This window comes from Lithobates pipiens, unplaced genomic scaffold (assembly GCF_037356315.1).
Source record: "Lithobates pipiens isolate NorthernLeopardFrog02 unplaced genomic scaffold, aLitPip1_a1.2 Scaffold_3, whole genome shotgun sequence".
Lineage (NCBI taxonomy): Eukaryota > Metazoa > Chordata > Amphibia > Anura > Ranidae > Lithobates > Lithobates pipiens.
The window spans coordinates 18,617,888-18,644,712 of NW_027507790.1; the positions used below are offsets into that span (position 1 = coordinate 18,617,888).

General features: G+C 40.6%; 1 protein-coding gene across 1 annotated transcript in view; it reads right to left on the reverse strand.

The window, feature by feature from the left end:
- Nucleotides 1-14,541: 14,541 nt before the first annotated feature.
- Nucleotides 14,542-26,825, reverse strand: part of LHFPL7 (LHFPL tetraspan subfamily member 7) — a 51,063-nt gene continuing 38,779 nt past the window's right edge. The window contains exons 4-5 of the mRNA XM_077461350.1: nt 22,823-22,961; nt 14,542-19,968 (exon numbers count right to left, since the gene is read on the reverse strand). Of these exons, the coding sequence (XP_077317476.1) occupies nt 19,709-19,968; nt 22,823-22,961 (399 nt within the window). The 3' untranslated portion in view covers nt 14,542-19,708. The remainder of the gene's footprint in view (nt 19,969-22,822; nt 22,962-26,825) is intronic.

Sequence of the window (26,825 nt, forward strand, 5' to 3'; positions counted from 1 at the left end):
AGTCCACGTGAGGAATCTTCAGTGGTATACAGTCAGTTCATGCATAAAGTGACTTAAAACACACTTACAATAACGAAGCTTCATACGATCGTTAAAATAAACAATGACTGCAGGTGACGTCACGTGATCTCCGTACGTACGTTATGTCCCTATGGGCAGGACTATATCAGCGGACACGGACCGCTGATGAAGTCCTGCCCATAGGGACGTAACGTACGGACGGAGATCACGTGACGTCACCCGCAGTCATTGTTCATTTTAACGATTGTATGAAGCTTCATTATTGTAAGTGTGTTTTTTATGTATATTCATCATTAAAAAGTTTTTCTATGGAGAGCACTATGGCCTGTCTTTCTATCCACATGGTCTGAGGAAATGTGAATACTGCTATATACCGATCCAGTGTGGGTATTCCACGAACGTGTCAGTTCATTTGACTCTGAATGGGAGAAAGCTGTTTTTTTGTTTGTGAACCGGCCGGATATTGTCTGAGAGGAGTACAGCGATTGGATGAGTTGATAAGCATTCGTTGATATTTAAGTGCATACGACCCTCTGTAATTTAAAGAGTCCATACGATGAGGTAAGCAGCCAATTTTACCATTGGTGGTGGTCCCCCCCTTGGCACTAAGTCACTTTATGCATGAACTGACTGTATACCACTGAAGATTCCTCACGTGGACTTTTTGACACAAAAGCTATCTTTGGACTTTTAATTAATTTTAATATGTTAGTAATCATTTTATTTTAGTTAGAGCGCTGTACCATCTGTTTGATATAAATATCAATAAAAATGTAAAAAATCTTTGGAACTGAAAGGGGTTTAGGGAGAAAAAAAGCCTAGGGACTCAAATGGTTGAGACCAGAATTGTCTATTATTTGTAATAGCTAGAAAAGCTTCTCATGGATCCCCCTTTCATGTAGTTTTACTTTTTTACTGGGACTTTTCTTTCCCTGTCCACATGGCGCTTCCAACTGCTATCCACCAGTCCAATTAGAGTGCCCTTACTGGCCACTGAAGTAGACTCATTAGATGATGTAGTGGCAGGCATGCCAAATTCTGGAGATCTTTAGACAAAATTATTATTATGGTGGTACAGGCAGCGAGAAAGGTAGGTATAATTTGTTTGCTTTGCAGTGAGGACTTTATTTCATCTTTTGAAAATGATGACAGTGTTGCTTTTGGACTCCCTAACAAAGTGAAACTTATCGAGAGGCCATAGTGCAGGTTAATTTTAAAGCTCAATTGATTTTTTAGTTGAACTCTTTCATGACTAGGCCTATTTCTGACATTTGGTGTTTACAAGTTAAAATCCCTATTTTTTGCTAGAAAATTACTTAGAACCCCCAAACATTATATATATATTTTAGTAGAGAATCTAGAGAATAAAATGGTGATTGTTGCAATATTTTATGTCACACGGTATTGTTCAGCGGTGTTTTAAACGCAATTTTTTGGGAAAAGGGACAAACAGTATAGTTATCCCAATTTTTTTGTATAATGTGAAAGATGATGTTACGCCGAGGAAATAGATACCAAACATGTCACACTTAATAATTGCACGCACTCGTGGAATGGCGACAAACTTTGGTACCGAAAAATCTCCATAGGCGACGCTTTTAAAAAAAATTTTTTTACAGTTACCAGGTTAGAGTTACAGAGGAGTTATAGTGCTAGAATTATTGCCATGACTCTGGCGGTTACGGCGATACCTCACATGTGTGATTTGAACGCCGTTTACATATGCGAGCGTGACTTCCATATGCTGCGCGAGCTTGCGATGACGGGGGTGGTTTGAAATTTATTTTTTTCTTATTTATTTTATTTCTTTTTATATTATTAAATTGTGTTTTAAAAAAAAATCACTTTTATTGCTATCACAAGGAATATATACATCCCTTGTGACAATAATAGGTGGTGACAGGTGCTCTTTATGGAGGGATCGGGGGTCTAAAAGACCCCAAATCCCTCCTTTGCGCTTCAAAATATTCAGATCACCGAAAACGGCGATTCTGAATACTGTACATTTTTTAAAATCCGGTGCCATTGGCAGCCGAGTAAACAGGAAGTGACGTTGTGACGTTGCTATCGTGTTTACATCAAGGAGACTGGAACAAAGCCGTTTCCAGCTTCGTTACAATCTGTCACTAGCCGCCGGAAGAGCCGGATCATTGATCGGCTCCTCCATGCCACCGTGAGGTCCGGGAAGAGCGGCGGGAAGGTTGGACGTCCCCTCCCGCTCCCCCGGGATAACAATCGAGAGGCTTTTAGACGCTTATAGCACAATGAAGCGCTACACATATTTCATGAAGTGGTTTACTATACTGTATTACTGCTTAGTGAACCTGAATATGTATATACATCATCAATACTTTCTAAAATAGGACTTCTTAATAAACACAGGAGAACAAAAAATGAACAAAAAGATGATATAAAGCAGACATGCTGCCCATAGTAACTAATCAAATTATCTGTCTATTTTCCTGGAGAATAAAAAAATTAAATATGACTGGTAACTATGTACAATTACATTATCAGAAGGTTATAAACTGGGACCTGTTTATGAAAACGGGAAAAAAAAGATTTAAAGGGTTAGTTCATTTTTAATGACATTTAAAAAAAAAATCCATATGCATAACAGCTTTGTCTGTACATTTAAATGTTCTTAATGTGTGCGCTTCTTAATGTGTGCGCTCTACTGTCTATCCTGCCTGGACACAGGATAGACAAACCGTTGGATGCGCAGCCTCAACACCTCACAAATAAGCACAAGGCTACAAGAACATGGCTTTCTAATCATTCATGTGCAGTTTGTTTTCTCTTGCTTCAGCAGCTGAGCTCAGCGTTCTTCAAGTGAGAGAGAGAGTAAGCAGACTTGCAAATACACAGTTCTCATAGCTGAGTGCTCTGTTTGTCAGTTGTTAGCCCCCTTTCACACGGTAAGCGTGCTATGATCCGCCTGTATGATTTTCAGGCAGATCCGAGCAGGCCATCCATTGACTCCTATGGGCTGGCGGTCGCCATCCATCTGACAGATGTGATGGGATCTGTTGAAAATGGACATGCTGTCCGTTTTCGTCCAATCTCCCATTAGAAATCATCGGGGCTCTGACAGGTCCCTCCCTGCTCAGTGAGCATAGGCGGACCTGTCATATGCCGACTTAACGGAGCCCGCTGAGCGGATCCACCCCGTGTAAAGGGGCATTAGGGCCATGCAACCAACAGCAGGACAGAGGAGCCCACAGTAGAAGCAGCATCAAAAGTAAGGGCCACTTTTAAAACTGGGGACAGCACATAGGACTGTAATGCATATGGTTTTTGTGTATGTATTTAAAGGTAAACTAAACCCTTTAAAGTAGAATTGCTGCCCTTAAAGACCACTCAGGTTTTATTCTTTTCTTTTTTTGGGGGGGGGGGGGGGATAAACATCAAATATGACTAGTCTTTGTAATATAGATTAGAGTTCCATAGATCACCTTTCTCACTCACACCCACCTTTGAATCCTTTCAGATACCACAGTACAGTTTTTCCAGTTCACTTTATGTTGAGTTACTCATTAACTGCACTTTGTGGTGTTACCTAGCACAGAATGTGAAATAATCATACAGGTATGTGTCGCAGTCCCTGACTCACCATAACATGCCATGTACTCTAATTAACCCCAGGATCAACTCACAAAAGCACTGTTAACATTGGAGATCACAAGATATAATAACTTAACACAAGCTATTCCTGTTATTTACATGTGATCTGGTTGTCAGCCGTACATAATGTAGAAATCATGTAGTATTTCACCATTGTCTATTATTTCAACCACATCAGTAACGATTTCCTCTCCTAATACAACACTAAATTTAGGACACTATTTTGCTGTAAAAATTGAATTTACATGTATACATGCAGAGATGCAACAAAATAAATGTGGTATATTTTTGGCATTATGTATGTGAAACATTTCAAATTGGTAATGATTATGTTTTTTATAGAGTGAAATTCTTTACAAAGTGTTCATAATCTCATATGAAATCATGCCACCATTTGTTGAGTTCTATTCTATGCAAGACCAAAACAGCATTCCAGAGGTGTCCAATAATTATTTCTTCATTCTGCCATGTGCACTGTGAAATACAACTCTCTCAATTTCTATTTCTATAAACGTTATGGGGTTGATTTACTAAAGGCATGTTGCACTTTACAAGGGAATTTTCCCCAGAGCTTAGTGAATGTGGTGAAGTTCCACTTTTGCAAAGAATACTCCATCACATGCAAGGAAAATTAAAAAACATTTTGTTTGCACATGATTGGATGATTGAAATCCGCAGAGCTTCATATCATTCACTAAGCCCCAGTGCAAATTCCCTTACAAAGTGAGCAGTCTATTTGCCTTTAGTAAATCAACCCTTATGCATCCAAAACTACGCAGAAAACATGCATGCTTTTGACGTGAAGAGTTGAAAAACAATTAGAAGACAACTATTTAAATTGATAACAGGATTAGTTGATATCAATTACCATTTACCACCAAATGAAGGCATTATTTGTCCTGTAAATGACAAGATATAATTTACTTGGTATGTACAGTTTTACAAATAAGGCCTTAGTGCAATTCTGTGGCGTCAAAAATTTGTTTTATCTTCAGGTATTAAATTGATTGTAAAGGGTTTTTTTGGGGGTTTTTTTTAAATAACAAACATGTCTATACTTACCTGCTCTGTGCAAGGGTTTTGTACAGAGCAGCCCCGATCTTCCTTTTCTGGGGTGCCCCGGGAGTGCTCCTGACTCCTCCTCTTCATCGGGTCCCCCCACAGAGAGCTGCTTTCCCTGAGGGCACCCACATGAGTCCGGCTGCTGCGTCCATTGACACAGACAGCAGGACTCGGCCCCGCCCCCAGCTCCTGTGTCACTGGATTTAATTGACAGTAACAGGAGCCAATGGCTCCTGCTGCTATCAACAATCTATCCAGTGAGGACCCGAGATATCGTCTGGAGCCGCTGGGCTCATCTACGTCATCGGGTTCAGGTAAGAAAATGGGGGGCAGCTGCAGCACAGAAGGTTTTTCACCTCAATGCATATGCATGAGACTTTACAGCCCCTTTAAGTTAAAAAAAAGACAGAGCCATTCCTACCCAGCTTCCATATAGAATATAATTTTCTCCAAAACTGTAAGTGCATTCAGGCTTCACTTTTAGAAACACAATGGGGTTAATTTACTAAAGGTAACTAGACTTTGCAAGTGTGGTTGCACTCATTTTCCCCAGAGCTTAGTGAATGTGTTGAAGCTTCACTTTGTAAAGAATATCCAATCAGGTGCAAGGAAAATTTAAAAAAACACAATTTTTACATTCACACGATTGGGTAATGGAAATCAGCTAAGCTTTAACACCTCAGGGTGCATTCACACCTGCAAATGCACCCTACCTGCGAATATATGTAAGAACCCCAGTGCAGATTAGCTGTGAAAGGCAGCCCCATTGAAAGCAATGGGAGGCTATCGGCTCTCACTCCTACGTTATCGCTCATGCAGTGATCAAATGCGAGTGATTGGCCCTGGATGCAGACTGCCTCTCAGTCCAACTATAACAAGCCTTACATTACATCTTTAACAAACTGACAGAAAAGTTTACACTGTGTATACACATTCTTTCTATTAATATTTAATTGCAAAACTATATTACTGTCTCAGAAAACAAGTATGAAGAAAGTATGTGGGTTCTGGCCTAATAGCCGTTGTTTAGTCTGCCATGGCTAAAGTATCACCCTTACGCCTAATATCTAGGTTCTCATATGTTTATATAGTAATTTTCTGGTAGTGTCCCATGAATATAGCACAACTTTCTTTAAAATTTCAATGACATCAGAAACAAAACTCTGTAACTTACAGCCTATCAGTCAAAGTAACTAGCAAATCTCTTTTAGAACTAAGGTTTGCTAGTAGTAGAGCGTTGAACAACGTTAGCCATGGATAGTGTTAGGAGAGTGCAAATGTGGCAATACTGTTTGTATGACTAACTGAATGTATTTTGAGGTGCAAGCTTTCAAAAACACTTATAAGGGAATTTATTAAAACTGGTGAACGCACAATCTGGTGCAGCTTCACATAGTAACCAATCCACTTCTAGGTTTTATTGTCCAACCTAATTGAACAAGCTGAAGTTATAAGCTTATTGGTTACTATGCACAGCTGTACCAGATTCTATGTGCACCAGTAAGTAAGTCCCCCATTAGTTTCCTACTTCAGGCATGGTTTCAAAAAAGCCTAAAGTACAAAACTATGGGATCTATTTATACATTTTTTCACACAAGATGCACAGTTTTGTCTGGGGATTTGACTCATTTTTCTAATTGGATACTGTTGGAAAAATAGTGAATTCTGGGTGAGAACATTTAAAAAATGAACCCTGTGTATTTGAAAGCTTGTACCTCAAAATATATTCAGTTAGCCTCCAAAAAAGTATTGCCTCCATTTTTACTTTCCTAATGGGTAACATTTTGGTGTTATGTGGCAACTCTGGCATTTCACAAAGTGCTGATTTGGTCTTGTACTTATATTATACTGTACATACCACGCGTGTGAGAATTAATCTATGTATACGACATTTATGTATTTGTGCATATACTATTTACATCAAACATATCACTTGTGACCAGTATGTTTTGCTTAAATGAGCATAAAAATGCATTCTTTATGGCAAATGAAAATGCAAAACATATTGGGTAACATTGGTATATGCTTATATTTAATTTTTTCGTTTTTTTGTGTGTCTTAACTGTATTTATTGTCAGCCTCAGAACTCAACAATGGGAGACAGCTTTCTATGATTTTATTCAAATTTTATTTTTATTATGTAAATTTCTCTGTACCAAGAGGCAAACAAAAATATATTATATATGGTATATGTATTTTCAAACAATAAAACTCCTTGTTGTTACTAAAACATCCATATGAGTGTTGGTTATAAATGTAATAGAACACATTTTCTACACATGCCCAGTTCGAGGATATACCTAAACTGGCATCAGCCTGCAGAACTAATTGCAAGCGAAGCATTAGCTTTACCTAAAATGGACCATTAAAAATATTGTCTACATTTTGCTACAATCTAAAAAACTACAAACTGCTTTGCTTTTGGCTGAAGAAAAGTCTTTGAGTTAACTTGTTTTTTGGAGATACCAGGACTGCTTGCTTTTACCAACTCGCCTGGCTGATGTTCCTGGGCTACCTCATATCACACACAGAATATGTATATTCTATTACAAAAACACTCCGTACTCACAAAGAGCCAGTTAAACCAAGAAACCAAGATAAACCACCACAATACCTTAGAAGAATAATGTGTCGTCATTTATGGCCCTTAAGGATATGAAGGTTAGTATAAAGTTATATACTTTACTAAACTTCAAATATATGGAGGGGTCCATGGTTGACTTTGAGTTGCTCTCTTAAAGTAGAAGTTTGCCCAGGCTATGGTCATTCAAATATTTACATTTATATTACAGTCCCAAAAAAAAAGTAAATGAGCTCTAAAACAAGTCCTCGCTGACTTCTGTAGCTACAGCCGCTGTGTATTAAGTCATCCTCAAAATAAATCAGAAAGGACTTTCATTTCACAGCCAAAGTCCAGGATTTCTGTCTTTTTAGATAGTTTGAGCCAAACTTCACTGATAAAATACAAGGTTTCTACTGGCTGAGAAGCACCCAGCTGCAAATGGGAAGTCACCTGCAATGCTGTGGAACACAGCGCTGCATACTGTATGTAGCTGATGCTACAGTATGAGAGAGCATACACAGCCACCAAAAAGCTTAGTAATGGAAATAGTTCTTGTGCCAGTTTGGCCTGAATAAGCTATTTAAAATGACTGAAAACCTGGTCTTTGGCTTTAATTTCTTTAGTTGAGCTCACCCTACACCCCTTCCTGGTTAGCAGCTTTCCAATCTGTGCAAAGTAAGTCAGCTTTCAGGTTTTATTGGCAAGGCTTAAAGTGTTCCTAAACCCAGGACCCTGCATTCACTATATCTGGTCCCCCACAGTACACAGAACATGAAAATGCAATTATTATAGTAAATATAAACTGCTAAATACCCTTTCTCATCAGCAGTATATAGCAGTCTTCTGACTTCTATCAGTGTCCAGACCGGCACTGGTTAAAGCTTGTAGGAGGAGTTTTGGTTCTCCACAGAAAGTCCTATGAGGCTGCAGGACCCCTGACTCTGTGCTGATCATATGCACTCTCCCAAGAAAAAGAAAAAAAACTCTAGAGATACACAGCAAACTGAGCATATACAGAGTGCCCTGTACTATCTGAAGATGGATTGGGGACTCTGGAAGAAATGGAAGATCAGAGAAGACCGGATCAAACAGCCTTTTACACAATGCAGATCATTAACCCCTTAGGTTCCACAATGAGTATAACAAGCATGCTTTACTGCATATACAGACAGATTTTACTGTTGTGGGTTTAATAAGTTGAAAGTATGATTGGTTACTATGCTCAGCTGCACCAGGTTCTGTGTGTGTAAATCTCTCTCTATATGTATAGAGTTTGACTACAGTTCTACTTTACTTTACCTGGGCAAATTTTTAAATTTTTTGCACACATTAAAATCTGCATTTTTTTGCTGGAAATTACTTTAAACCCCCAAGCAATTATATATTTTCTAGAAGCAGAGATACTTGAGAATAAAATAGTGTCCATTGCAATTTTTTATGTTGCACAATATCTGTGCATCATTAAACGCATATTTTTCAGGAAAAGTACACTAAAATAAATTTTAATGCAACTGAACACAATATTATACCAATTTTGTGGGTAAAATATAAAAGATGGGGTTGTTTAGTATAACTAGATACCAAACACATCAAGCCTTTAAATTGCAAAAAACGACGATACCTGAAATTCTTCATAGGTAACAATTTAAAAGTTTTTACAGGTTATCAGTTTAAAGTTAACTGTGAATTATGGCCCTGTAATTGTCAGTGGCTTTCCGATACCTCACAGGTTTGCAGAGGTACCTCATGTGTCTTTTATATGACATTATCATTTCTCTTTCTGTATGTGGATGATGGCACTGTATGTACTTTGATTTTTTTTTTTTATTAAAAAATAGTTTATCCTAATCGATATACAACTGTTACATGACCCAGCTCTTTCCCAGCCTGTCTGCAGGAAAACATAAGAAAGAGGAGCTTCTAGTCCTCTTCTGCTGGTTCATAAAACTGGTTCATAAAACAAACAAAAAAAAACAACCCTTGGAATACAGAGTAAAAAATAATTAATATCAATAAAGTGTTATAAATGTTCTTACAAATATATATTTTATATCAAATCTTTATTATTTCTGGCAAAAACACGGTGTGGGTGGAATTTCTGCCAGTCACAGGCTGTGTCACAACCCTCCAGCATGTGTCTTGGAATAACAGGGAGGTGAAGCCTTCATCAATCAAGATGTAATATTCCACCCCCATTGTTTAGCTGGTTAATGGGCATGTCTATAGTGGGCATGTCATATATATATATATATATATATATATATATATATATATATATACACTGCTCAGCAAAATCTCCAAATGCAGTGAGTGCAAAGACATAAGGGGGCGATAGTGAACGGCAGGATCAACCAGTTTTTTTTTGCAGATTACAGAAAAGGAATCCCATAGTACTGTCTATGAACAGCATGTAATACAACGTACTGGCAGTTTTTAATAATGTGGGTTTAATGATACTTTAAAGGAGTTCCGCCCAAAAATGGAACTTACGCTTATCAGGTTTCTCCCACCCCCCTCCGGTGTCACATTTGGCACCTTTCTGGGGGGAAGAGAGCAGATACCTGTCTAATACAGGTATTTGCTCCCAATTTCAGTGAAAGATCATCGCAGAATACGTAGGGATCTTAGCCATGTCCGGCCCCTCCCCCGCTGTCTTCTGGGACAAGTCAGAACGCTCAGCGCAACTTGCACATGCACAGTAGGGAAACAGGCTGTAAAGCCGCAGGCTTCACTACCTGGTTCCCTTAAGATGCCAGCGCCTCCACCCAGAGCCGAGTGAGGATAATAGAAATGAAGCTGTCTAACGCTACCTACAGAATAGGAGGCAGTCTGACATGAGCAGTGTTAATTTTGTCTGCAAAAATATTTTCGTCAACTAAATTAACTACTTAAGATCTGCGGTATAGCCAAATGATGGCTACAGTGCGGATCTGCTTTGCCGGAGGGGTGTCAATAGACGTCCTTCACTTTGCAAGCTGGCCACGCCCCATGCAGGGCGCGCACGGCACATGCTGTGATCACCTGGGTCAATGAGACTCGGGTGATCACAGATCAGAGTAAGGGGTTGATCCCGACCCCTGTCAGCCAATGACAGCTGATCATGTGTTGTAAACAGAGGATCGGTAATCGTTTTTTTTTTTCTTCTCACATTGACAGTGTGAGGAGAAAAAAAAGCCATTCACCATCTTCTGTTGAAGGGACATCGATCCCGAGTGGGAAGAGGGGAAGCTGCCTCATATGTGCCCACAGTGGCCACCAGTCAGTGCCCACCAATCAGTGCCCACCAGTACATCAGTGCCACCTATCAATGCCCACGCGTGCCACCTATCAATGCCCACCAGTGGTGCCAATCAGTACCTCATCAGTGCCACCTAGCAGTGCTGCCTATCAGTGTCACCTACCAGTGCCCATCACTGCCACCCATCAGTGCCACCTATTAGTGCCCTTCAGTGCCACCTATCAATGCCCTTCAGTGCCACCCATCAGTGCCACATCTCAGTGCCCATCAGTGCCGCCTATTAGTGGCTATCAGTGCCACCTTATCAGTGCCCATCAATGCAGCCTATCGGTTTCCATCAGTGCAGCCTCATCAGCATACATCAGTGAAGGAGAAAAATTATCTGTTTGCAAAATGTATTAACAAAATATAAAATGGTTTTGTATTTTTTTTTATTCAGTCTTTTTTAATTTTTTTAACAAAAATAAAAAACTCAGAGGTGATAAAATACCACCAAAAGAAAGCTCTATTTGTGTGGAAAAAAATTATAAAAATTTAATTTGGGTACAGTGTTGTATGACCGCACAATTGCCATTCAAAGAGTGACAGTGTTAAAAGCTCAAAATTGGTCTGGGCAGGAGAGGGGTTTAGGTGCCCAGTAAGCAAGTGGTTAACACTGGTACTGGAGATTTTGGTAGACTAATGCCGCGTACACGCGATCAAACAATCCGGTGGAAAAGTCCGCCGGACTGTGTGGGCTCCGGCGGACTTTTTTTACCCAAAAGTCCGGCAGACTAAGAAAGTAGTTTTGCATCAAAATATGACTGCGAGTCCGGCGGACAATACGGCCGTGTGTGTGCTAGTCCGGCGGACAATACGGCCGTGTGTGTACTAGTCTGCCGTACTTTTGAAATGAACAGACTTTTCCCACCCGGAGAAAAGTCCGCTCATTTTGAGCGCGGCTCCAGGTAGCCGGGGCTAACAAAGGAAGCGTCGCTGGCCCCGTCACCTGGTATGGTGTTAAAGGGGAAGCCCTACACCGAAAAAACGATGTGGGGATCCCCCTAGGTCCATATCAGACCCTTATCTGAGCACGCAACTGGGCCGGTCAGGAAATGGGGTGGGGACGAGCGAGCGTGCCCCCCTCCTGAGCCGTACCAGGCCATGTGCCCTCAACATGGGGGGGTGCTTTGGGGAAGAAGCGCTGCGCGCCCCCCCACCCCAAAACACCTTGTCCCCATGTTGTTGAGGGTTGGGGGCTTATCAGAATCCATGAGCCCCCTTTAATAAGGGAGCCCCGGATCCCGGCCCCCCACCCTATGTGAATGAGTATGGGGTACAATGTACCCCTACCCATTCACCTGTGAAAAAAAATGTAAAAAAAACACAACACAAGGGTTAAAATAGTTTATTGCACAGCTCCGGGGGTCTTCTTCCGTTTTCGGGGGTCTTCTCGCCAGACTCCTCCGCTAGCTTTGCTCTTTTACTAGCTCTTTTACTAGCGGAGGAGCCCGGCTTTCTTCTTCACCGCCGCCCTCTTCTTCCGACTTCGAGGGTCTTGTCCCCCTCTTCGGGGGTCTTGTCCCCCTCTTCGGTTCTTCTTGCCTGGCCTCCGCTCCTTCTTCTAGCTCTTTTACAAGTGGTGGCCCGGTCTTCTGTCACCGCCTTCTGTTCTTCTCTTCTGTTCTTCTCTTCTGTTCTTCTCTTCTGTTCTTCTCTTCTGTTCTTCTGTTCTTGAGCTGTTTCCTTGTCGCTGTCTCTGGTGACAATGACAGGCACGCGGCGTGCTGCGTTTTAAATTGGGACATCGCCGGATGATGTCCCCCGCCCATTATGATCTCACAGTCCCAGCATCCTCGGGGAGCCGCACGCCACGTGCCTGTCATTGTGGCCAGAGACAGCGACGAGGCAACAGCTCAAGAAGAGAAGAACAGAAGAGAAGAACAGAAGGCGGCGACAGAAGACCAGGCCACCGCTTGTAAAAGAGCTAGAAGAAGGCGTGGAGGCCCAACAAGAAGGACCGAAGAGGGGGGCAAGACCCCCAAAGTCGGAAGAAGAGGGCAGCGATGAATAAGAAAACCGAGCTCCTCCGCTAGTAAAAGAGCTAGCAGAAGATAGGGGAGGAGTGCGGCGAGATGACCCCCCCAAGACGGAAGACCCCCGGAGCTGTGCAATAAATTATTTTTAAACCTTGTGTGTTGTGCATTTTTTTAACATTTTCTTCACAGGTGAATGGGTAGGAGTACATTGTACCCCATACTCATTCACATAGGGTGGGGGGCCGGGATCCGGGGGCCCCCTTATTAAAGGGGGGTCTCAGATTCCGATAAGCTCCCTGCCCACAGACCCCGACAACCAACAGCCAGGGTTGTCGTGAAGAGGCCCTTGTCCTCATCAACATGGGGACAAGGTGCTTTGGGGTGGGGGGGCCGCCTGGTACGACTCAGGAGGGGGGGGCGCTCGCTCGTCCCCACCCCCCTTCCTGACCGGCCGGGTAGCCTGCTCGGATAAGGGTCTGATATGGACCTAGAGGGGGACCCCCACACCGTTTTTCCGGCGTAGGGCTTCCCCTTTAACTCCATACAAGGTGACGGGGCCAGCAACGCTTCCTTCGCTAGTCCTGGCTACCTGGAGCCGCGTTCAAAATTAACGGACTTTCCTCCGTGTGTGTGGGCGAGTCCGTTCATTTCAAAAGTATGGTGGATAGTCTGCAAAAGTTTTGTGTGTGGGCAGGTAGCTCGTTTGGAAAGTCCGGCGGACAGTCCGGCGGTTTGTCCGCCAGACTAAGTCCGCCGGATAGTCTGATACGTGTGTACGTGGCATAAGATGCGACAAAAGCTAAAGCAATTCAGATGACTAAAATACGACTAAAATGGCATTTTAGTCAAAAGACTAATACTGAAATTAAATCGAAATTTGACATAAAAAAAAGCACAAACGATCTCTTGGCTTTTCTAGATTGGAAACCATCCCCAGCTTAGTTGAAGTGGATGAGTTTGGTGCCCTTGGTGGCTGCTGAGCACCTTAACAATGCCACATCCTAAGGAATACACATATTGGGGCTCAAAGGAGAGAAATACTGAAATTTATAGGCACATGAATAAAATTTAACAATTTATTGGTCTACATTAAAAATATTTTTAATACAATACATTAGTAGAAATATTAGAAGAATTCTTAAAAATGTATTTTTGGACAGAATCCTAGGATAAAGTAACATATATAGTGGTTGTTGTAAACATAGTACATCAACATATACCAATCCTCGAAATACTGGGGTGCCACTAGTCCTTATATGTTTCGCCCTACATGTTTCACGACATTTAGTCACTTCTTCAGAAACTTTAGCAAATCTATTTGAGTAAGAACATACATTTATTAGAATATAAAATGAACAAAAGAATTAAAAGAATACATGTACATATATACTGTTTTCCACATCCTGGACGCTAACATGGACGCTTGTGGACATATACAGTCCATTAAAGATAATATGTAAGCAATATATTATCAACAATTTTGTTATGCACTATAGTAGAGCATATTTGTCACTACCTTTGCAATCTCCTAAGCATATTTGTGTGTCCCCACATTTTGACAAATGAGGCTTTGACAGCCACTCGGGGGGGGGGGGGGGGGTTCCCACCTGGCCATGGGTTTGGCGCTGAACTGAAGGCTTTCGCCATGTGAGTTAGTGTCTTGGATTTGGAAAACAGTATATATGTACATATATTCCTTTGATCATTATATATTCTAATAAATATATGTTCTTACTCAAATTTGCTAAAGCTCTTGAAGAAGCAACTAAATGTTGCAAAACATGTAGAACGAAACATATGAGGGCTAGTGGTACCCCAGTATTTCGAGGATTGGTATATATTGATGTACTATATGTTTACAAAAAGCACTATATATGAAACTTTATCCTCTAGGGGATCCACATTCTGTCCAAAAATACATTTTAAGAATTCTTCTATTATTCTTACTACTGTATTGTATACAAAATATTTTTAATGTAGACCAATAAATTGTTATATTTTATTCATGTGCCTATAAAGTCCAGTATTTCTCTACTTTGAGTCTCAGTATATCCATCCTCAGCTTATAATAATAGCACATTAAACTTTAAACATGTATTGCACTACCACATAAGAATAAGTAGGGGGCATCTACTAAGCTGCTGAAAGAAAAAAACACATTAAGAAAAAGGCTTTACTTATTATTTTTGCTTAATATTTAATGTTGGTAATATATTCAGGTCATATGTGCAATAGCATTACAGCCAATAGGGTTTACAGGTTTTTTTTTGTTTTTATATTTTAAAGTTGTACTTCTGTTTGTCAAAAAGCAATATTTTTGTTTATGAAACTTGGTTTTATTTGTAAAGATGTTATACATCACAACAGCTAAATCTATGTCTGTAGTGCATGTTCAAACCTTAATACCATAAATAATAACAGGTTATTAGAGTCTTACTCCAGGAGTATATAACGAGTTTGGGAATTCTAGAGAAATGCTTAAAACCACTTGCTGACTGCCCACAATAAATATGCGTCATTACTTTGACATTAAATACCTGCATTGTGGCAGTAGCTAGTTGCCATAACCCTGGTATTTTCATTTACTGTGGGCGATTCTCAACAAGATAAAAGTGGTCCCATGGGCGGACTTTATAGGTGGCAGGAAAGTTGCAGTTTCTTGGTTGTTTTCGAGCTTACCAGAGCCATCGGTAAACCCGGAAGCGATCCAGTGCAGCCGTTTGCAGGCAGGAGGTCCAGTGAGGGCAAGATGGCCCCAACTCGGCTCTATTTCCTTGGAGGTCTAGAGCGACATATGACATCACTTCCGGTTCATGGGTTTAAACAGATGATTTTTTTAAAGTCAAAATGTCAAATTTTTTATTTTGTTTTGCTTTTACAGGTAAATGAGACATCTGGGGTCTTTTTGACCCCAGATCTTTCAATAAAAAGGACCTGTCATGCTTAGTTCTAATTACAAGGGATGTTTAAATTCCTTGTAAAAGGAACAAAAGTGATCAAAAAAAATAAAGGGACAGTGTAAATATAAAAAGTAGAAAAGAAGAAAAGAAAAAAAATTTAAAGCGCCCCATCCCTCCGTGCTTGTGCACAGAAGCGAACGCATATATAAGTTGTGTCTGCATATGTAAACGGTATTCAAACCACACATCGCCAATATCATCCGAGTGAGAGCAACAATACTAGCACAAGACCGCCTCTGTAACGCTAAACATGTAACCTGTAAAACATTTGAAAGCATCGCCTATGGAGTACTGTCGTTTGTCACCATTCCACGAATGTGTGCAATTTTACAGCATGCCATGTTGGGTATCTATTTACTCAGCGTAACATCATCTTTCACATTATATAAAAAATTTGGGTAACTATTGTGTTTTGTTTGTTTTTTCCATTAAAGTGTATTTTTTTCCAGAAAAATTGCATTTGCAAGACCACTGCGGAAATACAGTGTGACATAAAATATTGCAGCAATTGCCATTTCATTCTGTAGGGTCCCTGCTAAAAAAATATATATATATAATGTTTGGGGGGTTCAAAGTATTTTTTTTGCAAAAAATACGAATTTAAACGTGTAAGCAAAACATTCCAGAAAGGGCCTGGTCAGCAACTGGTTAAATAACGCATTGCAATTTAACTAAACCCATTAGATTTTAGTCAACTAAAATGTACTGAAGGTTTTAGTTGACTAAAATACGACTAAAGCTAAAACAATTCAGATGACTAAAATTACAACTAAAACTAAAATGGCATTTTAGACAAAAGACAATGACTAAAATGAAATCGAAGTTTGACATCAAAAGTAACACTACACATGAGTCACAGTCTAAAGACAATCCAACCACTGAAGAATCTTTTAAGAAATCTGAATATCAAATATTCTAAAAATGCATGTTTATACCTATGGAGAAAAAAAGGGATCATTGCTTGACATACAGTGTTGTGGAAAAGTATTTGCCCCATATTTCTCACACTTAAATGATGCAAATCATCAAACTAATTTTAATATTACACAAAAATAAACTGAGTAAATCCAAGATGCAGTTTTTAAATTATTATTTCATTTATTAAGGGAAAAAAGCTGTTCAATCCTGCCTGGCCCTATGTGAAAAAGTAATTGCCTCCTCCCATGCTGAATCATGAATGAACTGTGATTAACCACAATTCTTTGGAAAGAGTTAAATTTCACTTGCCACACCCATGTCTGATTACTGCCAGACCTGTTGAATCAAGAAACCACATAAATAGAAGCCACACATCATGCTACAATCTAAAAAAAATTCAAGAACAGATTAGAAACAAAGTAATGTACATGTATCGGTCTAGGGTTTCAAAGCCAGTTCTAAGGTTTTGGAACTCCAGTGAATCACGGGGAGGGCCATTAGCCACAAATGGAGATAACTTGGAACAGTGGTGAACCTTCCTAGGAGTGGCTGGCCTACAAAAATTACTCCAAGAGCATGACGACAACTCATGCAGGAGATCATAAAAGAACCCAGAACAACATCAAAAGAACTGCAGGCCTCACTTGCCTCAGGTAAGATCAGCGTTCATGATTCAATAATAAGAAAGAGACAGGTCAAAAAGGGCATCCATGGGAGAGTTCCAAGGCCAAAGCCACTGCTGACCAAAAAGAACACAAAGGCTCATCTTACATTCAACAAAAAACATCTTTATTATCGCCAAGACTTTTAGGAAAATATTCTGTGGACTGATGAAACAAAAATGTTACTTTTTAGAAGGTGTGTGTCCCGTTACATCTGGCATAAAACTGATACAACATTTCATAACAAGAACATCATACCAACAGTCAGACATGGAGGTGGTAGCTTCAGGACCTGGATGACTTACCATAATTGATGCAACCATGAATTCTGAGCCAGAAAATCCTAAAGGACAATGTCCGGCCATCAGTTCTTGACCTTAAGCTCAATTGCACTTGGGTTATGCAGCAGGATAATGATCCGAAACACAACAGCAAGTCCACCTCCAAATGGTTCAAACAAAGCAAAATTTAGGTTTTGGAGTGGCCTAGTCAAAGACCAGACTTAAATCCAATTGAGATGCTGTATCACGACCTTACACAGGCCATTCATGCTAGAAAACCCTCCAATGTGGCTGAAAAGAAGAGTGGACCAGAATTGCTCCACAGCAATGTGAAAGACACATTGACAGTTATCGCAAATGCTTGATTGCAGTTGTTGCTGCCAAGGGTGGCACGGCCAGTTATTAGAGTTAGGGAACAATTACTTTTTCACATAAAGCCAGGAAGGTTTGGACAGTTGTTTTGCCTTAATAAATGAAACCATTTACCACTTGCCTACTGGGCACTTAAACCCCCCTCCTGCCCAGACCAATTTTCAGCTTTCGGTGCTCTCACAATTGAATGACAATTACTCAGACATGTAACACTGTACGCAAATAAATTTTTTGTCCTTTTTTTCATACAAATAGAGCTTTCATTTGGTGGTATTTGATCACCTTTGGGGTTTTTATTTTTTGTGCTATAAATGAAAAAAGACCGAAAATTATGAAAAAAACAAATTTTTCCTTGTTTCTGTGATAAAATTTTGTAAATTTTTTTTTTCATGAATTTTGGCCACAATTTATACTGCTACATATCTTTGGTAAAAAATTACCCACATTAGTGGATATTATTTGGTCTTTGTGAAAGTTAGAGAGTCTACAAGTTGTGGTGCAAATTATAAAAAATTTAACATATCTGATGTACTGGTGGCCTATCTCATTTCTTGCGGCCCGAACAAGCCAGGAAAGTACAAATACCCCCAAATTACCCCTTTTTGGAAAGTAGACATTCCAATGTATTTAGTAAGAGGCATGGTGAGGTTTTTGGTGTTGTCATTTTTTCCCACAATTCTTTGCAAAATTAAGATTTTTTTATTTTTTTTCCCCCACAAAATTGCCATTGTAATAGGTTATTTCTCTCACATGGCATGTGTATACCACAAATGACACGCCAAAATACATTCTGCTACTCCTGAGTATTACGATACCACATGTGTGGGACTTTTCCACAGCCTGGCCACTTAGAGAGGCCCAACATGCAGGGAGCACCGTCACGTGTTCTAGGAGCATAAATTACACATCTAACTTGTTGACTACCTATTACACTTTTGAAGGCCCTGGAGCACCAGGACAATGACACGTGACACTGACGTGGCACTGATGGCAGATGGCACTGATACGTGACACTGATGGCACGTGACACTGATGACAGATGGCACTAATACGTGGCACTGATGACACGTAACACCAATGAAACATGGAACTAATATGTGGCACTGATGACACGTGACACTGATGTGGCACTGATGACAGATGGCACTAATACGTGGCACTGATGACACCTGACACTGATGACAGATGGCACTGATACGTGGCACTGATGACACGTGACACTGACAGGTGGCACTGATACGTGGTACTGATGACATGTGACACTGACAGGTGGCACGTGGCACTGGGGACAGGTGGCACTGATAGGGGGCACTGGGGACAGGTGGTACTGGGGACAGATGACACTGATAGGTGGCACTGGGGACAGGTGCCATTGATAGGTGTCACTAGGGACACATGGCACTGACAGGTGGCACTGGGGGCAGATGGCACTGATAGGTGGCACTGGGGACAGGTGGCACTGGGGGACAGATGGCACTGGGGACAGGTGGGCATGTGTGCGTGTTTCACTGTGTGTGTGTGTGTTTTACTGTGTGTATGTGTTCTCACTGACGCTGCAGCCATTCATCTCTCCCTCCTCACAGGCTGTCTCTGTGTGAGGAGGGAGACCCGGCGATGAGAGATGATCTCATATGTTTACATATGAGATTGCCTCTCATTGGACACGCCGATCGAGTGCTAAATGGCCGCTGTGATTGTCCATTTAGCATGATCTGTGATTGGCTGTGTCCAAGGGACACCCTCCCGGAAGTTAGCGTCCGCGCTGTAGCTGTCTTTTGGCTATATCGCGGGCGAGAAGAAGTTAAAAACTGCATTTTGTATTTACTTGGGCTATCTTTGTGTGATAATAAAATTTGATGATCTGAGTCATTTAAGCGTGATAAATGTTAAAAAAAAATAGAAAATCTGAAAGGGGGCAAATACTTTTTCACAGCATTGTATCCAGGGTGCTGGTTTATCTTAGGGGAGAACCATAGTGATCAGTGAAAGTCAGTATCTGTGGTTCTCACAAGGCAGCATACTCTGGGATAGCTTAGACCTCAATATCTTGGTCTTCATTTCATTCAAATTATAACGACCAATGATTGGAAGGAAGCAGGAGAGCATCACTGTTATAATTGCCATCATGTATCCCCAACCAAGGGAACAGCTTTCGCTTTTGTAGACATATGATGAGTCACAAATCCGATTTGCAAATGAAGAACGAAGACTCAAAGGGAAGAGGATAAGACCAAGGACAGTAACCGCAACTGCAAAAGGAAGGCAAGCAAAGATATCACTTCAGAGGAATTATAAGGTACATTTAATCTATACCAGCCACTTTCAACCAGGTTTTCATGGAACCCTACGACTCCTCCAGAGGTTCCTAGGGGTTCTTTGAGCTATGACCGAATGACCTCCCATTTGATAGTGCCTGTATAGTTCCAGGGTCCAACAATATATGGCAAAGTCAGTGGAATGACACCAATGGTTCTAGATGTCTGTAAAGGTAACATTCTGACCACCACTTAAGGGGGGCATTTTCCCACTTACCATCAATGTAACTGTTGTTTTTGTTCCACTGACACCCAATAAAATGGTTTTAGCAGGGATAACCTGAGACAAGAAACTTATTACAAGGGTTCTTCTACGGAAAAGGGTTGAGAAAGGCTGTTCTATACCAACATGCCACAATTTGCAATATGTCCAACTTATGTCTGTTATTTTTTTTAGGTGTCCATGACTTCCTCAGCTGGTTCTGACTCTTTCCTGCATTTATACATATAGGTCTTTCCCTTATGCAGGATTGATGGTAGCTAAAGAGGCATCCCCCCATTCCATTGTTTACATTAATCTGACCAATCAGATATCACACCACTTACAAAGTGATATTATATATGAATAGTTGCACCATGATGCTATATTTTGGATGGTAGTGATGTATTCAACCAAAAATTATTTCTCTATCATCACTTGGTACACAGCTTGATATTAGGAGACCTAGGGCTATTCTGCCATCTGCACTAGAAATGGACATTAGGCACATAGAAAACCGAAGGCCATTTTCATTTTTCTTCTTCTCTATTGAATAAATACTGGCAGTTTCAGGCTGGATATTGGAAATCTCTCCAGTTAGCCAATGATCGCATATTTTCCTTGTTCATTAATTATATTGGTGTTCTCTCTGTGAACTTCAAGTTTTTTTTGTTTTTTTTTGCAAACCTGTTTACAGTTCCAAAACCAAAAGGATGCCTACATACAATGTTGAATTTAATGGCCCTCAATACCTCAGAAGTTTTCGATGAAATTTGTTTGATCAGTTATTGCTTTCATCACTTGGTATCCATTGACATAAAAGATGTACACATATTCCTATCTTTTTAGTGGTCATCAGTGAATTATTTGCTTTTATGTGGGCAACAATCACTATCAGTGTGTGGCTCTTGCCTTTGGCCTTGCCTTGGAGAGTTCACAAAGGTCCTTGCATTGGTTCTAGACCTTCATCTCAGAAGTATAATAGCATTCAGACACCTGGATGACCAGCTTTTGCTGCAAGAACAAACTTCTCTGACCCTGAATTTCAATGTGTCCTTGGAGGACTTGAAATTAGCCCTGTACTTTGCAATATCATCACTGATTCTATCACATTACTTGGAGTAATTGGGCCTTCTCCTGGATACCACTCATGCAGCTGTCTTTTTACCTCATGATAAGTGGATGAAACTGCAGAATCAGGTTCAGCAAATTCAACCCTAACATCAGTTTTCCCTGCACAGTGCTGGTGTTGATTGCTTCTGCCTTCAAGGCAGTCCTACTAACTTAATTCCACTCCAGAACTTTGTAACATTCTCTTGACATGGAACAAATGCGGTCTCTCAAGACTAGATGATTGATACATCCTAGATATCTCTGTCATAGTAGCTTCTGTCCCCAGCTTTGTTGGAGGATGGATTTTTTTCCTATACATAGAAAGATTGTTGCAATAGATGCCAATATTCTAGATTGGGATGGAGTTCTGGATCATTTGTCTCTTTGGGGTTGTTGGTCTCAGGAATAATCAAAGCTTCCAATTGACATCTTAGAGTTTTAGCAATTAATCTTTTGTTACCTCACTGGACCCTCTTATGACCATTTATCAGGTCTCCCGTTATCAGGTTTTTGGTCTCTGACCAATTCTCCAGATTCTTAAGGTCCCCACTGAACTTTCTAAATTTCAATCCATGTATGGCTGCCCTTAGTGGTTTCTGTTTTTAACCCTCATTAAGATATTATGTTTCTGCAAGTGACTAATAAGCATCTTCCCTGTGTCTGGCATCAGTTCACCCCAATGATATTTCTCTCCTTTGCCTGGATTTGGTGAGAGTAATTAGCTTTCTGCCATTGTTTCATATAGGCAGACTGGTTGTTTTGCAGGCCTATGAGTTACATAAAGTTTTTCCTTTTTTTCCATTAAAGCAGATTACACTATTTCAGTGAGTAGTTCTTGGGATATAAGTCACCAAACCTTGATGTCACAAAATTGTAATGCTACAACCTTGTTCTCGATATGTCTGCTTGCATAGATAGTTACAGCTGAAGATTTCTGCAAGCAACTAATTGGTGCCCTTGGTTTCCTTTTTTGTAATTTTCCTATTGGGATGGTGCACCCATGTTGTTGGGTGCGCTATTCCCCCAGTTTGGACTGCTTTGGAGGTCCCTAGGTATCTTACTATTAAGCTGTGTTCCTCGGTGGATGATGAAGAAAATAGGATTTGTGTACTCACCATAAAATCCTTTTCTCTGAGTCCATTCAGGGGCACAGCTCCTGCCTCTAATATCCTATTGCTTTCTCTTTGGGCCGCTTGCTACAACTGGACAGGTGGGAGGGGGCTGTAGTCTCAAGAGGATTGTCCTTCAGTTTTCTATGTACCTATTGTCTATTTATCCTGAGTTAGTAATGTAATGCTGGGTTCTCTTGATATCAAACTGTGTCCCTCAATGGGAATGAGAATAGGATTGTATGGTGAATACAAAAATCTTATTTTCCTGACCATTCTTGTTTTTTTAATATCTACATCCCTTATGTCTGAATATATTTTGATTGCTTTCCATACAGTGTGAAAATTAAGAAATGGCGTTAAGTACCTGCAGTGATCTGTGTGTATCTGGCTGGAGTACACACCCTTCTTTGACATATCCCTGTAGGTATGATTGTCCATGACAAAACAAGTAATGCTCCAAAACTCATCAGCAGCCAACCAGCAAACAGTATCACTGCTGCAATCTAAAACAAGAGGAAATTAATTACATTTCACAATGAAAGTACATCACAGACTCGGAACAGCATATTTTAAACTGAATTAAAGTCTAAGTACCTGCTAATATACTGTATTCACCTTTTCAGCTGATCAAATATTAACATAGCAGCAGAATATAGGAGGGATGAGGAATTGATGTGGTAAAATGTGAGGACAAAGTCACACTTCTATAGTTTACTACTGATACCCAGCCTTTCCATTTAGGAACTCTCTGAGAAGAATTTAGAAACAAATCTTATAGCACAGTTACCTTAATTATGATATGAGATTATAAAATCTAATATCCACCATTCTCAAAACCATATAAAAAAAAGCATGTCCAATTGTAGGAAATTAGATTGTTTACAGTACATGATGTGATAAATACTGAATCTTAAAAATGTGTATCATTTGATCATCTTCAGATGACCTATTGGACTTGTGTTATTTGTACTTAGATGTGCACCTAGCATCAGTAGTTATGTGCTTCCATTTCATAATATTAGATTAAAGATTTCCTAAATAATTGGAATATTCTACTCTTCCTTAAACACACACTTCCTCTTTTGTGGAAACTGTTCTTTTCTTCTGCTAAATTCAAAATTTCTCAACTTAGCACTCAGGTGCATAGCTTGCACATCTGGCCCCTGGTGCATTAACCCTTTCATGACTAAGCCTATTTTCGGCATTTGGTGTTTACAAGTTAAAATCCATATTTTTTGCTAGAAAATTACTTGGAACCCCCAAACATTATATATATTTTTTTAGCAGAGACTCTAGAGAATAAAACGGCGATTGTTGCAATATTTTATGTCACACGGTATTTGCGCAGCGGTGTTTTAAACGCAACTTTTTGGGAAAAGGGACACTTTTGTGAATTAAAAAAAAAAACTGTAAAATTAGCCCAATTTTTATGTGAAAGATAATGTTACGCCGAGTAAATAGATACCAAACATGTCACACTTTATAATCGCACGCACTTGTGGATTGACGACAAAGTACGGTACCTAAAAATCTCAATAGGCGACGCTTTTAAAAATGTTTACGGTTACCAGGTTAGCGTTACAGCGGAGGTCTAGTGCTAGAATTATTGCTCTCGCTCTGACAATCGCGGCGATACCTCACATGTGTGATTTGAACACCGTTTACATACGCGGGCGCGACTTCCGTATGTGTTTTCTTTGCTTCGCGAGCTCGCGGGGACGGCGGGCGCTTTAAAAAAAATGTTTTATTTTTTTATTTATTTTATTTATTTTAAAATTACTAAATTGGTGGTGACAGGTACTCTTTATGGAGGGATCGGGGGTCTAAAAGACCCCCCACCCCTCCTTTACACTTCAATGTATTCAGATCGCCGAAAACGGTGATTCTGAATACCGTATATTTTTTTTAAACCGGCGCCATTGGCAGCCGAGTAAACGGGAAGTGACGTCATGACGTCGCTTCCGTGTTTACTATGAGGAGACTGGAACGAAGCCGATTACGGCTTCGTTCCAGTTCCTCCCCAGTGGCCAGGAGCAGCGCAACTTGAATCGGTGCTCCTGATCGAACGGGAGCACCGGTAACAGCGGCGGGAGGCGGCGGGAGGGGGGACGTCCCCTCCCGCTCCTCCGGCATAACAGCCGAGTGGCTTTTAGCCGCATCGGTTGTTATGGCTGGAAAGCCAATCGCCTGCTGAAGAAAACGGTACCGAGATGATGCCTGCAGGTGCGGGCATCATCCCGGTATACCCCCCGGAAGCCAAGTACGCATATCTGCGTATGCTCGGCGGGAAAGGGTTAAATTGCTCATACTTACAAAATTACATATTGACCAATTCTGATGGAATTGTCAAGAAAAATAAATCTTTTATTCTTCTGGTACCACTGCCTGTGGTAAACTAGTGCCAGTGTTATCTACCACAATGCCAGTGCAAATACCATTGAAACAGAAGTGCTAAACAGAGCCAAATTCAAGCATAAAAATACAGTGGTTCTCATAGAGAACCATTGCATTATATCATGGCTATGTGCCACCAGATTTTACCAGCAGGAGGTTCCCCTCTAGTGAAAGCTGTAAATAATGACTTATACGTTTATAAGATGGAGGGGGGAGCCCCCCTTTCCCATTTCAGTACATGTACAGTTCACAGACATACTGATTTCCATTTTTTCTTCAAATCTATGTAACACCACAATATTTACGTTAATGTACTTTGAAATACAGTGCCTTGAAAGAGTTTTCATACCCCTTGAAATTTTCCACATATTGTCATGCAACAACCAAAAACGTAAATGTATTTTATTGGGATTTAATGTAATCGACCAAAACAAAGTGGCACATAATTGTGAAGTGAAAGGAAAATAATAAATGGGTTTCAAATTTTACAAATAATTATCTGAAAAATGTAGCGTGCATTTGTATTCAGCCCCCTTTACGCTGATACCTCTAACTAAAGTCTAATGGAACCAATTGCCTTCAGAAGTCACCTAATTAGTAAACCTGTGTGTAATTTAATCCCAGTATAAATACAGCTGTGCTGTGAAGCCCTCATGGGTTTGTTAGAGAACCTTAGTGAACAAACAGCATAGTGAAGGCCAAGGAACACATCAGGCAGATCAGGGATAAAGCTGTGGAGAAGTTTAAGCAGGGTTAGGTTATAAAAAAATATCCCAACCTTTGAACATCTCACGGAGCACTGTCCATCATCCAAAAATGGAAAGTGTATGGCACAACTGCAAACCTACAAAGACACGGCCGTCCACCTAAACTGACAAGCCGGGCAAGCAGAGTATTAATCAGAGAAGCAGTCAAGAGGCCCCATGGTAACTCTGGAGGAGCTGCAGAAATCCACATCTCAGGTGGGAGAATCTGTCCACAGGACAACTATTAGTTGTTCACTCCAAAAATCTGGCCTTTATGGACGAGTGGCAAGAAGAAAGCCATTGTTAAAAGAAAGCCATAAGAGGTCCTGTTTGCAGTTTTCGAGAAGTTGTGTGGGTGACACAGCAAGGGGAAGAAGTTGCTCTGGTCAGATGAGCTTTTTGGCCTAAAAGCAAACGATATGTGTAGTGGAAAACTAACACTACACATCACCCTGAACACACCATCCCCACCGTGAAACATGGTGGTAGTAGCATCATGTTGTGGGGATGCTTTTCTTCAGAAAGGTCAGGGAACTGGTCAGAGTTGATGGGAAGATTGATGGAGCCAAATACAGGCCAATCTTAGAAGAAAACCTGCTAGAGTCTGCAAAAGATTTGAGACGGGGGGGGAGGTTCCCCTCCCAGCAGGACAACAAACCTAAACATACAGCCAGAGCTACAATGGATTGGTTTAGATCAAATCATATTCAATCTCTAGAGGTGCAAAGCTGGTAGAGACATACCCAAAAAGACTTGAAGCTGTAATTGCAGCGAAGGGTGGGTCTACAAAGTATTGGCTCAGGGGAGCTGAATACAAATGCACACCACACTTTTCACATATTTATTTGTAAAGAAATTTGAAAACCGTGTGTAATTTTCCTTCCACTTCACAACTATGTGCCAATTTGTGTTGGTCTAGCGCATAAAATCCCACAAAAATAAATGTATGTGTTTGTCTGTAACATGACAAAATTTGGAAAATTTCAAGGGGTATGAACACTTTTTCAAGGCACTGTATGTAATAATAACAGTAAGTTAAACAGGAACTTTAGTCTCTAGTGCAAACCCAGATGTGCTGAAGGGCTCTGCCTGCTATTCGGGTCCTGGTAGAGCCCTGCAGCACATCTGCACGTGCGGGAGTCTGTGTGTGAATGGACACAGCCAGATGTTGGACTTCCATAATGATCCATCTTTGCCGCATATGCATAGATGTGTTGCAGTGCTCTG